At 34.7% G+C, this 12,055-nt stretch overlaps 1 protein-coding gene across 1 annotated transcript; it reads right to left on the reverse strand.

Annotated features, from left to right (window-relative positions):
• Positions 1–844: 844 nt before the first annotated feature.
• Positions 845–11,877, reverse strand: LOC108378837 (putative cyclin-dependent serine/threonine-protein kinase DDB_G0272797/DDB_G0274007; the record flags this gene model as incomplete). The annotated part of the gene is made up of 4 exons (XM_017635147.1): positions 845–2,996; positions 5,356–5,483; positions 5,557–6,088; positions 11,626–11,877. Coding segments are annotated over 4 exons (1,002 nt in total), but the record flags the coding sequence as incomplete, so codon positions are not given.
• Between the last annotated feature and the right edge of the window lie 178 nt (positions 11,878–12,055).

Consider the following 12,055-nt stretch of genomic DNA (forward strand, 5'->3'; position numbering starts at 1 on the left):
ATGTACAGTTAAGTGGAGAATTCAGATAATTAAAGTTTATTAAAAAGCAATTAGGTGTTATTTATGCCAGTGTTGCAAAGCATTGCAATTCAGAATAGAGGATTTCAAAATTAGCAATGCTCCACAGAGATGAATGAGTTTTCATGTAGGTAATATATTTTTTTGTATTTTTATTTTGTATTTTTATAAATATTTTATTAAACAAATTTTACAAAGTTTAAAAGTACCAATTTGATATTTTTTAAGTATATTTTTGGGGTAATAGTGTTTACAGTTTTATGATTATCGCATATTTGGTGCGTTGATTTGTTTTGTTTTTTGTTTTTAAGAGATTTTNTTTTGTATTTTTATAAATATTTTATTAAACAAATTTTACAAAGTTTAAAAGTACCAATTTGATATTATTTAAGTATATTTTTGGGGTAATAGTGTTTACAGTTTTATGATTATCGCATATTTGGTGCGTTGATTTGTTTTGTTTTTTTTTAGAGATTTCCCGTGTTTTTCATATTGAATGATTTGGGGATGTAGATAAATCATTCGCTATGTGTTCTCATACATACTTATGTATGTATGTTTGTTTTTCGCAATAAAGTAATATTAAATATTTTTTGTCATAATCGAGTCGTAAAGCCAGTACGAATTTGCCGGTAGTTCGTTTCGAGTGCATACTATAAAATACAAATACACACATAAGATGTGCATATTTGAAAATATATATGTATGTGAGATTGTTGGATTTATGAAGAAAAAAAAATAATATTATAAATTCTTTCTTTCATTTACATGTTCAGTATAGACGCTCAAAAGTGCGATCGGGCGTAGCAAACTTAAGGCAAGCTANTGTCATAATCGAGTCGTAAAGCCAGTACGAATTTGCCGGTAGTTCGTTTCGAGTGCATACTATAAAATACAAATACACACATAAGATGTGCATATTTGAAAATATATATGCATGTGAGATTGTTGGATTTATAAAAAAAAAAATATAAATTCATTCTTTAATTTACATGTTCAGTATAGACGCTCAAAAGTGCGAGCGGGCGTAGCAAACTTAAGGCAAGCTGGCGGGCCCTAAAGGCTATAATGGCATCCTCGGTGTTAAAAAGTTACAGTCTGCAGGGCGTACGCTCACCTGCCGTAGGTAGCCACGCCAAAAGGCACAAAAGGCGTTAAACTGAGTTAATGCAATGAGTGTGCCGACAAAGTTTTTTTTTTGTCTAACTAAATATTTTTTCGCTCAAAATTTTTTTGCTCAATTTTGGGTGATGTGTAATTGTTTGAGTATATTTCTTAATAGCATCCAATAGCTATGTATGTATATAAGCTAAATTGTTACATAGCTTTCACATTTTTGTGTATTTATATGTAAATATAGCTTAGTGTTTGTAAACACACAGAAGCAGAAGTGAAAGCTCGTGCGTAAGTTTACGCTGCTCCTGTGAATATGCTTCCCTATATATGTACACATTCATATGTGTATAGTATGTTTTTTTTTTCTATTTCATTAATACGCTTAAGAACTAAAGTTGGCAACCTGGTGCTGTTCGTCGAACCGGCTGCTTTTACTAGTTACTAGGTATGCTCTTTTTACTTAATAATAAATGGAGAAAACTAATATTCAATATATTGTTTTAATATATTAATTTTTATTTATTATATTTTTTTTTTTAGATTTTTTTTTCATTATGCAATAACAAGTTTAAAATTAAAATAAATAAAATATTTTTGCATTTTATTAAACCATGAACCAAATTAAAAAAAAAAAAACAAAGTAAAACACAACTTCCGAGGATTTTACTTTTCCAAGAAGTTGTTAGTATTAAAAAATTATCCGTTGTGTCAAAATCACTTAAAACCATAGTTCGGTAAGCCAAAGTTCGCAACAAAGATTTTATTTTTTTAAATTTCTTCAGTTTTCAGTTTAAAGTTGTGATATTTTCCTCTTTCCAGTTGTAATTGGTATTAAGAGTACCAGCTGAATTAAAAAGTTGAATTTGAAAACTCATTTTTTTGCGTTCTGATTTTGCAAGAACGCGCTTGTACGTTTTTCACCTACAAAAGTGAGCGTACTCACCTCCGCAAGCTTCCAAGTATTTATGTATACAAAACTAATTTACATCGAGTGGACGTCGTTTGTTTTTTCCTATATCTAAGTTAAAAAAAAAAATTAAAATTTTTTCCGCCAGCATTTAACTTACTTTCGTACATGTAAATGCTGGCAATCCAACAAATTCACCACATTCGTGTTTCAAAATAAAAAAGGAAGAAATAAAAGCATTTTAAATAATAAAAACTTTTTAGCTATACAAAAAAAAGTGCACTGCAGGTTCATTACCGCTATTACAGCTTGTGTTTCATTGAATCCGTGGCACGCGTAGTTGTTGTAGGTGTCAAGTACCGTGTATCAATTTGCAGTTTTTAACGTACCTCAGCTTCGTTGAGCACAGCCGTACAGCCGCAGAGCTCCTTTGAGATTTCTACTCACTCCATAGCATTGTGTTTATTCCTTAAGGGATCTATTTTTTTCTTCTTTCGTCTTCTTGTTTCATAATGTACAGATTTGAGAACAAAATTCGTTAGTTTATATTTGGCGTAGTTTTTTTTTTTTAATTTTTTATGCTTCATAATTAATATAAGTAAATAATAAATAAAATTCTATAATTTGTTATCTACCCATTGAGGGCTTTATTTTTGGTTAGTTCGTGATTAGTTGATGTTTCTTTCATTTCGTTAAAATGTACCATTAGTAACATTTTTTTGTTCGTTATTTTTCTCTCTTTCATATATTTTTTTTTTGTGGTATTTTTTCATTGTAATATATTTTTTATTTTCTTTTATTTGTGCATTTGTGTTCTTCCTTTGCTTGCAGGGTCTTTCATTCCAGCTGTGTATTCCATTTTTTTTTAGGCTAGCATATGCTGTGTACCTGGTGGTACTTTGTAGCTGGGATAGTAGCTGTTCAGTGCATTTTTAGCAAAGAACGTTGTGTAGTCCTGTAGAAAGGATACATCAAAATAATGTTATTTACTAGTATTTTAAATAGTACAATATGATTTTTATAAATACATAATTGAATCTGATTAGTATTTATAGCAAATAAAAGAAAAATGGTTAGGAGCAAGTCACAGATTTTACAAATATTGTTTCTGTTCCAGCCACGAAAGTTGGTAGACTGCCCCCATATCTTAATCCTCTCGAACATATTTCTGAACATATTAGTTTCAAAGAACATAAATTGATAGATTTCAAAAAATTTCACACACCAAAATTATCTTCAGTATTCATAAAAAGCAGATTTTAACTAGATCAAGAAGAATTCATAAAATTTTCGAACATTCAAAATATTTGATGATTTGCTAATGTCATCAAAAGTGGTATTTTTGTATTTAACCATTTTAGGGATAGGTGATGGTGGATGCTTAAACCTGAAATCCCTCCCTTGGGTGATCCTACGTATATAGGAAAATGTCGTCTATTTTAGCTGTCGACTATGTATGGTCAAATAGGTGAAAACCATAAATAATGCCTAAGAACCCTTGTATATTTTGTCTCATCCTCACATGAAACTGGCTTTGATACTGAGACCCTAAAAGTAAGGCGATGTAAAAACAAAAATTTTGCCTCGGATGAGACCCTTTTCTCTTGATGACGACCCGGCGAACGTTCTATGGATTATGATTGGAGTGTATGCACCTGGAATGCAAGCATTCTTGAAAGGGAAGCTGACTCGAAGCGATGTGGATTTGCCGTAATAAGAAGGGGGAGGCCGAAAACGGGACTGCGCAGAGATTGAGACGTTGGTGAGAGGAAAAACGCCCTAAAACTTTACCAGAGAGCTGTGCGAATTAAGGAAGGTTTTAAGACCAAGACAAACTGTTAAATGGCAAAGCCTGCCAGATGAGCCATTCAAGTACGGCGGGAGTTGTTATGGTGCGTGCATCAACTAATTTGAAGAAAATGGTCGCTTGAATTCATTGCTGACGACTTCACTTTAAGTGTGCACAAGAAAGGCGATCCTGCCATGTGGGCTAAACCACCTCGGGATCAGACTGCTGAATATCAAATATAAGGTTTTATCGAGCATAATGTGTGGGAGGTTAAAAGGAATTGGCTGGGCTTTATAAGTGTGGCTTTAGACCGGGTTAATTCACCACAGACCAGAGGAGTTCTCCCTACCAAAACTTAACCTGCCTTGTGTATAAGAAAAATAAAGATCCCTGAATTTTCTATAGTAAGACCAGATGTAACTTACTTGAACCTTACATCGCAGGCTAAGACTTTTACATTATCCTCGGCTCCAAAATTACTTGAATGCGTATATTGAGGAGACAAAAAGCAACGTATAAGTAATAGCATTTGAGAGAAGCTGGGGACTGTCAACTCATGTCATTAACGGTATGTGCGCCATAGTCTTCTGACATAATTCTAGCTTGGTAGAAAGCGCTGGATAAAAGTATTAATCAAAAAATAAACGGAAGTAGACAGATCCTCGCATACCTCGGTATAACAGGCGTTGTGAGTGAGTAGTGCAACAAAAAAAGGGATGGTAGTGATTTCCTCATTCAGGACTCCTATTGGATATGCAACTGGAAAGGGATGGAATACTGGTCTCTTCTTCTTCTTATTTGGCGCTGTAACCGCCTAAGCGATTTTGGCCGAGTTCAAAACAGCACGCCAGTCATTTCTCTTCTGTGCTAACTGACGCCAATTGAAAATGCCAAGTGAAGCNCATCGCGGCCCGCGTTGAATATTTTCAGAGGAGGAGCGTTTCTGTCCATCCGAACGACATGGCCAAGCCAGCGGAGCCGCTGAATTTTAATTCGCTGCACTATGTCTATATCGTTGTAAAGCTCATACAGCTCATCGTTAAATACTGGTCTACTGACGGGAAATTGTGATGGAAAAGGACGGTTGGCAAGGGTCGCTATTCGGAGACATTTGCGCCATAGAGAAGATTGCCGCTTGTCTCAACGGAATCTTTCTAACCGAAAGTTTCTAACAGGGAAAATTAGTATATTCAAAGACAGCCAAGTGCCATTGAAAATGTTAGGATACAAAGTAGTGAAATCACAGATATCTAGTTCGGAAATGTTGCATCACTGAGACACGAAATAGCCGATGAGATTCCCAGAAAAGGTTCGAAAATGAAAATAAGCGAGGCAGATGACTCCTTACAAACACCGAGTATAGCACAGCCGTAGCAAATGGCGCATGGAATACCCGATACAACTGTGAAGTTTCCACTATTTATACCAATATACAGTTCTTTTTTTTAAATATTTATGGCTCGCATTGTCTATATATTTTTTTTTTTGAATTTTTTACTAGTTTATAATAAAGGTACAAACTTACGCGATTGACTTTCCGTGGGCGGCATACCGGTCCCAAAGCCAATTTGCGGCGTTCTTCGTTTTCCCGCACCGCGGCTTCCTTGTATTCCGGTGGGGGCCACTTCAAGTCACCGCGCATATTGGTGCCTCCTAGTGGAAACAAAACAAAGAAGAAAAAAAATTAGCCAAGTGCGTTTGATAAGTAAATTAATGGTGAGGTTACCTTGAAAGCTAACGGCCGCTGGTTGTGAGTTGTAAACCGGTGCTGGCCTCTGCGTAACAGGCGCCTCCTTGCGCAACGTAATTATTCCAGGACTGCCGCCGCGATAATCTTGTGGCAGAGGTTGTTGTTGAGCCGGTGTACGACGATCGGGCTGATCTTGGCCAACGGGTGGTTGTTGTTGTTGTGGCTGTGAATAAGAATTATATTGATTGGATTGTGGCACATTCGAATATTGCTGGGGTTGTGGTTGTTGATGTTGAGGAGGTGCTTGATATTGTTGTTGATGATATGGTTGCGATTGATAATTAGATAGAGGAGGCGCTTGATATTGTTGTTGTTGTTGTTGAGACGGTGCCTGTTGATAAGGCGCCTGCACTGTCTGATATTGCTGACTTGGCTGATTATGCGCCCAAGATGGCTGCTGCTGCGGCGGCTGATAGTAGGGCTGTTGGCTATAAGGAGGCTGTGAGCCCTGATGTGGCTGATATTGTTGAGGTTGAGGTTGATATTGATCGTATGATGTGGCACGATACTATTTCGTGTTCGTTTTTCAATTCGTTTGAAATTTTAAAGCCACCATTTTTGGTAAAAAAACATCGTGGTGCGTATCGGTTGTCGGTTGTCGTTTGTCGTTTATAAAGGTTGAGGGGATTTATTGTTGCATGCGTTTTGTTTTTTTTGATAGATTTTGAGGTTGTGTTGTTTTTTGTGCGTACATATATAATTATGCAACGGACCATAATACATAAACAAACATACATAGATTTGTTATGTAAATGTGGTATTGGAATATTCAGGTACAGTGTGTGAGATAGAGAGCGTGAGTGTCCAAAATAGTTGTGGGGAGAAAGAGAAAAGACGAAAACACACCAATTAGAAAGTCAAAAATGTGTGAGGAGCTAAGTTTTGTTAAATTTTTGCATTTGTATGAGATTTTCAATTAATAGGATACAATTAAGACATTTGACTAAAAAAGTGTGTGTGCACTTATGTGATAGAGAGTGCAGAAAACTTAGTAAATATGTATGTATGTAAATTTGTAAGTAGAGTAAATAGCGCGAGCTTATGTGCGTTTGGTAAGCTGAAATTTGCGAGAGATAAAAAAGAAAAGCTTTTGTTAGCTATGATTAGAACTTTATTGGATCAGAACTAATGAACAGTTATATTTACAAATTATGGATGTACGATTGTAAGTAAGTAATTATGTTTATATGTATAGATGTATGTATGTATATATGTGCGGATGTGAAGTGAGATTCAGCATTTAAGCAATTATTTAAAGCTCGTGAACTAATATTTACATGTTTATATACAGAATGCAATTTGTTTTTTTTTTGAAAGTAAGTATGCGCAGTTAAGTATAATCTAAGTATATAAAAGTTAGTATGTATACTTTGTCAACGTAAAATCTACATACAAGCATGTGAGTTCTTTGTTTGCAGTACTTATTTACCCACTTATTAACCTAAGCACATATACATATAGTTTCAATAGTTACATAGTAGTTACATTCTGCTTAAATATTCCCTAGAAAAGATTTTTGAAAAATCTTAAAATACAAAAACCATTCCATTAAATAAATATGTGCTAAAAAATTTTCCCTACTCTCGAAAATTAAACAAAAAATAATTTGTGTAAAATTACGCATAACGCACATATGTATGTTTATGTCCGAAAATGGTGGTACACTTATCTTAGACAATGCGTTGTCTTCCGTTTTGCGTAAATAATACGATTCCATCGCGAAATTGTATTTAAATAAAATCTTAAGAAATATAAATACTAAAAAAAATAAAAATAACCACTCGTGCTCATATACCCGTAGTTGTGTATGTTACGTATACGCCCCGTAGTACGCCTTATCTTAAAAGTCATATAATTTAAAAGTACCTAATTATTGGCGTGGAAGATTTTTACACAGTATTCCTTATGCACATATATATTAATTTGTTCATATATATAACAATTTCAGAATGAATTTTGAGTGTGCAAACAAAAATTAAAAAAAATGGATTTCTAGTTTCTCAAATCGTAAACATCTTTTACTCAATGTAATTATTTTTCATTTGGTGGCACATTATTTTTATTACACTAGCAAGAAGAACATTTTCACCGTTTGGTTTCAATATTTTGAAGTATCTTAAATTATTAAAATTAAAATCCACAGTATACAGTAAACCAGCCATTGACAATATGGTTATTTGAAAATTAATACATGAAATATTGTGAATGTATAGGATTTATTTGTCATTAACCCATAGGCAGCGACTGATGCAAAAGTACCCACAAATGTTTGTTGATGCATTTGACATGTAAATTTGAACAGCAAAATTCGTAAAAAATACTAATAAAACAAAATTATTTTTAATTACTACGTGGGAAGTGGGCGTGGTTATTGGCAGATTTCGCCAAAGTTTAACAATATCCTAACTTATACCAAAGGCAACTTCGACACCGACTTTCGTTAAAATATCTAAATTTTGTTCGAGTTAGCGTGTTTACAAACAGAGAGGGCTGAACTAGTTCATCTCGTAATTTTGAATATTTGATATATATGTATGCATATGTGTATATGGGGCACCGAAATTGCGCATATGGAAACTGTGCATTTAGGCATTATTTCGGTTTCAACCGAAACTGTGCATGTATGCTTTATTTCGGTTTTTTCCATTTGCATTATTTCGGTTTTGAACTGAAATTGTGCATGCATGCATTATTTCGGTTTTTGTTATATGCATTATTTCAGTTTTCTAACGAAAGTGTGCATATGGATAATTTCGTTTTTTCTAATATGAATTATTTACTTCTACTTAGTAAGGGTTTTAATCCCTAAGCGCGGCTGAAAGCCGCCTACGCAGAGAAAAGTTCTGCGCAAAAATACGTCCGCCCTTCTTTTCCGGCAATACAGAAAGGAGAATTCTACTTAGTAAGGGTTATAATTCCTAAGCGCGGCCAAAGGCCGCCTACTCAGAAAGGAGCTCTGCGCAAAAGTACTTCCGGTCCCCTTTTTCGGCAACACAGAAAGGAGAATTCTACTTAGTAAGGGTTATAATCCCCAAGCGCGGCCGAAGGCCGCCTACGCAGAAAGAAGTTCTGCGCAAAAATACTTCCGGCCCCCTTTTCCGGCAACACAGAAAGGAGAATTCTACTTAGTAAGCGTTATAATCCCTAAGCGCGGCCGAAGGCCGCCTACTCAGAAAGAAGTTCCGTTTTCATGTATGCACTATTTCGGTTTTTGTCATATGCATTACTTCGCTTTTGAGTCGAAACTGTGCATGTATGCATTACTTTGGGTTTTTCATATGCATTATTTCGGTTTTCAAACGAAACTGTGCATATATGCATTATTTCAGTTTTTTCGTATGCATTATTTCGGTTTTTTTCATATGCATTATTTCGTATGCACAGTTTCCATATGCACAATTTCAGGGTGCCGTGTATATATGTACATACATTTTATACGGTTAACAAACTCGCTTGCTTATCTGCATAAACCATCTTTACTTGGATTAATTCATGCATTATCCCCTTTCAAATGTGAATAAGCGGCTGAACAAATACATACAAATTTCGCGCATTTGAAAATTAGAGAGTTCTACCTTAAGCTAAGTAATAATTGTTTTACCGCCTAATCGATGGGACCATTTTAAGAAGTAAGCCTGCCATTACTCACTCACGTGTTCGGAACACGGTTTGACTTATGTAGGAACTGCGCCCGGTTATAATCGCTTATATTACATTTACATTGGACCAAAATGCGTGATTTGAAATCAGTCATTTGAAGGTGTTTACACTGCTTGATCCGCATATGCTTTGACTTCTCATCAAATGAAAAGGGAAGACAAAAACAAAATGTATGTAAACAAACACTACATTTATTATATTGTTAACACTTTTTGGACACAAAAAGGCAATTATTCTTTGATTAAACTAAAAATGTGTAAAGCTCTTGTATAAATTAACAATTTTTACACACAAATTTCAAAGATTTATTTATTTCGTTGTGTTTGTTTTGTGTTTGAAAAATTCCAAATGTCAAAGACAAACCAAAGCTTTTGTGGAACTTTTGTTTCTGAGTGCGTTCAATAAAATAGTACGGCAATTGGAACGCATTTGTTTCGTGATTTTGTGTAAATGCGTCGAAATGCGTCATTCTGGAAATGTGAATTTGTATGGAGAAATGCGTGATTTGGCCTCGCATTTGAGGTTTCTCGCCCAAATGACGCATTTGGGCTCAATGTAAATGTAATATTACGCTTCACGCTTGATTTGCTTGGAATTTTGTTTTTCTCGTTATTTTGTTTTATGTGACTTGAAAATATTTTTCACTATAAGAAAATATTTAAATTGGATTTCATTTGGGTTAACGAAAACGACAACTGTGAAAAAATATCAACCAATACATTCAAGCAATATGTCAAATAAGCATATTTACATTTTTTGTTTTGGCTATCTGGATTACTGTATACTGTGTTAAAATCGTGAACTTTAAAAATTACGAAAAAATTTTTTCAATTTTGATGGCGCCCTCTTCAACTATGTACTATTGCACCATGAATATTCTATGTGAAAAATTTCCAAAGTTATTAAAAACAAAATACGATTTTTTTCGAGTGACAAAGAAAAAGTGAGTATTTCGGTACTTTTTCGACTAAGTAAACGTTTTAAGGCTAAAATTGTTCAAATACTTGATAAGTTTTTTATTTTACTCATAATTGAAAGTCTCTATAAAAAAATTGTTAAAAACGCTTTCAACACATAACGGTTCGAACATAACACGATCGTATTCGTTGAATTAAACTGGTTCAACGGCTTGCTCAGCAAATACTTTTTCGTTTGACAGTTCTGAATAAGAATGACATTGTTTCAGCTAATTTGTCACAATTTTCAAATATAACTTTTTCGCGCAAAACAAAGTCTCTTCGGCCGATATCTATCACTAAGTGAAAGTGGCGCCTATCTCTAGCCCAAGCTTGCCAGTTTTTAGGCGATTTTAATTAATTAAAACCTTTTTTGTACGAGAGGAGGACAACCAAGTTCGAGGATTGGTGAAATTAATGCAAGTGTAGGGGATTTTAGCTAGTACTACTTTTCGACTCAATACCTTTATATTCTACATAAGTTTTAGTCAAATCGATTCATTAAGGTATCAAATGTCGCCGAATAAGTAAGTTAATTGGAGAGAAACCTTTTGTATCGTGATTTATGTATTGCCTCTGTAATATACATATACACATACGTATACAAAACATATACATACTGATAGATCTCTCTCAGCTCTCGCCACTCAGCTCTCGCCACGTTAATCTCCCGAATTTCACATCAATCAACGCAATCTTGTATTCTATCGGTCTTGGTCTATATCTACAGTGGCAAAAAAAAAAGATGAAGCACTGCCTAAGTTAAAGACGGCGCAAAACGCTGGAATGATCGTAGCTACAATATTTTTGAACTCAGACTACATGTAATTGTTGCGTTGTAACAAAAAATAGTAAAAACATTATGGAGGAAATGAGGCCTTTAAACAGTGCTACTATTGCCGCCTTATATAAATGATCTGCAATCAAGATTAACATGCAATTTTTTACGAGAAATTCGATTCATACGAGTCAAAAGTAAAAGCAGGACAAAGTCCAAATTTATACTTCGCATGCCTGCATCATCGACCTGCTAAGCTCGCAGTTTAGTCACTCGCACTTAAGCCATACCTTAAGCTTCTAATAATCAACTGCTCTACACTCAAATGGACTTTCGTGGGAATAGTTTACTTTTATGTATTTTAGCTAATATTTTTAAAACTACTTGCACATGTACTACATATTACTACTAATAAAGCTTGTTTGCGAAATCAGTGCAGGGCGCTTTGAGCTTTTACCTGGGGACAAAAGTAATTTATCCAAGGCTAGCGACTGCATTTATGCGATGCATATAGCAGCTTAACTAATAAATAGGAAAGTGAAAGTAATGCAACGGCGTTCTACTACTCAAATACATAATTCACGTGCGTATTTAATTTATACATAAGTAAGTATGTATGTACTATCTACTTAGGCACACTTGTGGCTGTACCTGAGGAGCTAGCTGTTGCTGGTGTTGCTGTTGTTGACCATAGCTCGGATAAAATGGCTCAANTTGGGCTTGAGTGTATTGTATGGGCTGTTGGGGTGGTTCATAGTGTTGTTGGTATGGTGATTGGTTTTGCTGTTGTGTTGGGGATTGTTGATAAACTTGTTGTAGTGGTTGTTGTTGTTGTTGTTGCTGTTGGTAGGGTTGAGGTGAATTTTGACGGACTGGCCGAGTGACGTTATTATAAATTGGACCCTAAAAGAATGCCATTTACATAATTGCAACTGCAGAAATTGGCGAATCGTGCGAAGGTACTTAGCATAGAGGCATAGAGTATTTAAATTTTTGTTTGTTTGTTATTTAAAGGCTAAAGTAATATTATTGTTTGCCCTGAAATTTAATTATAGATATTACATTTTTTTCACTTCCAAAA

Source organism: Rhagoletis zephyria, unplaced genomic scaffold, assembly GCF_001687245.7.
Source record: "Rhagoletis zephyria isolate East Lansing unplaced genomic scaffold, Rhagoletis_zephyria_1.1 Rzeph_scaffold_15061, whole genome shotgun sequence".
Lineage (NCBI taxonomy): Eukaryota > Metazoa > Arthropoda > Insecta > Diptera > Tephritidae > Rhagoletis > Rhagoletis zephyria.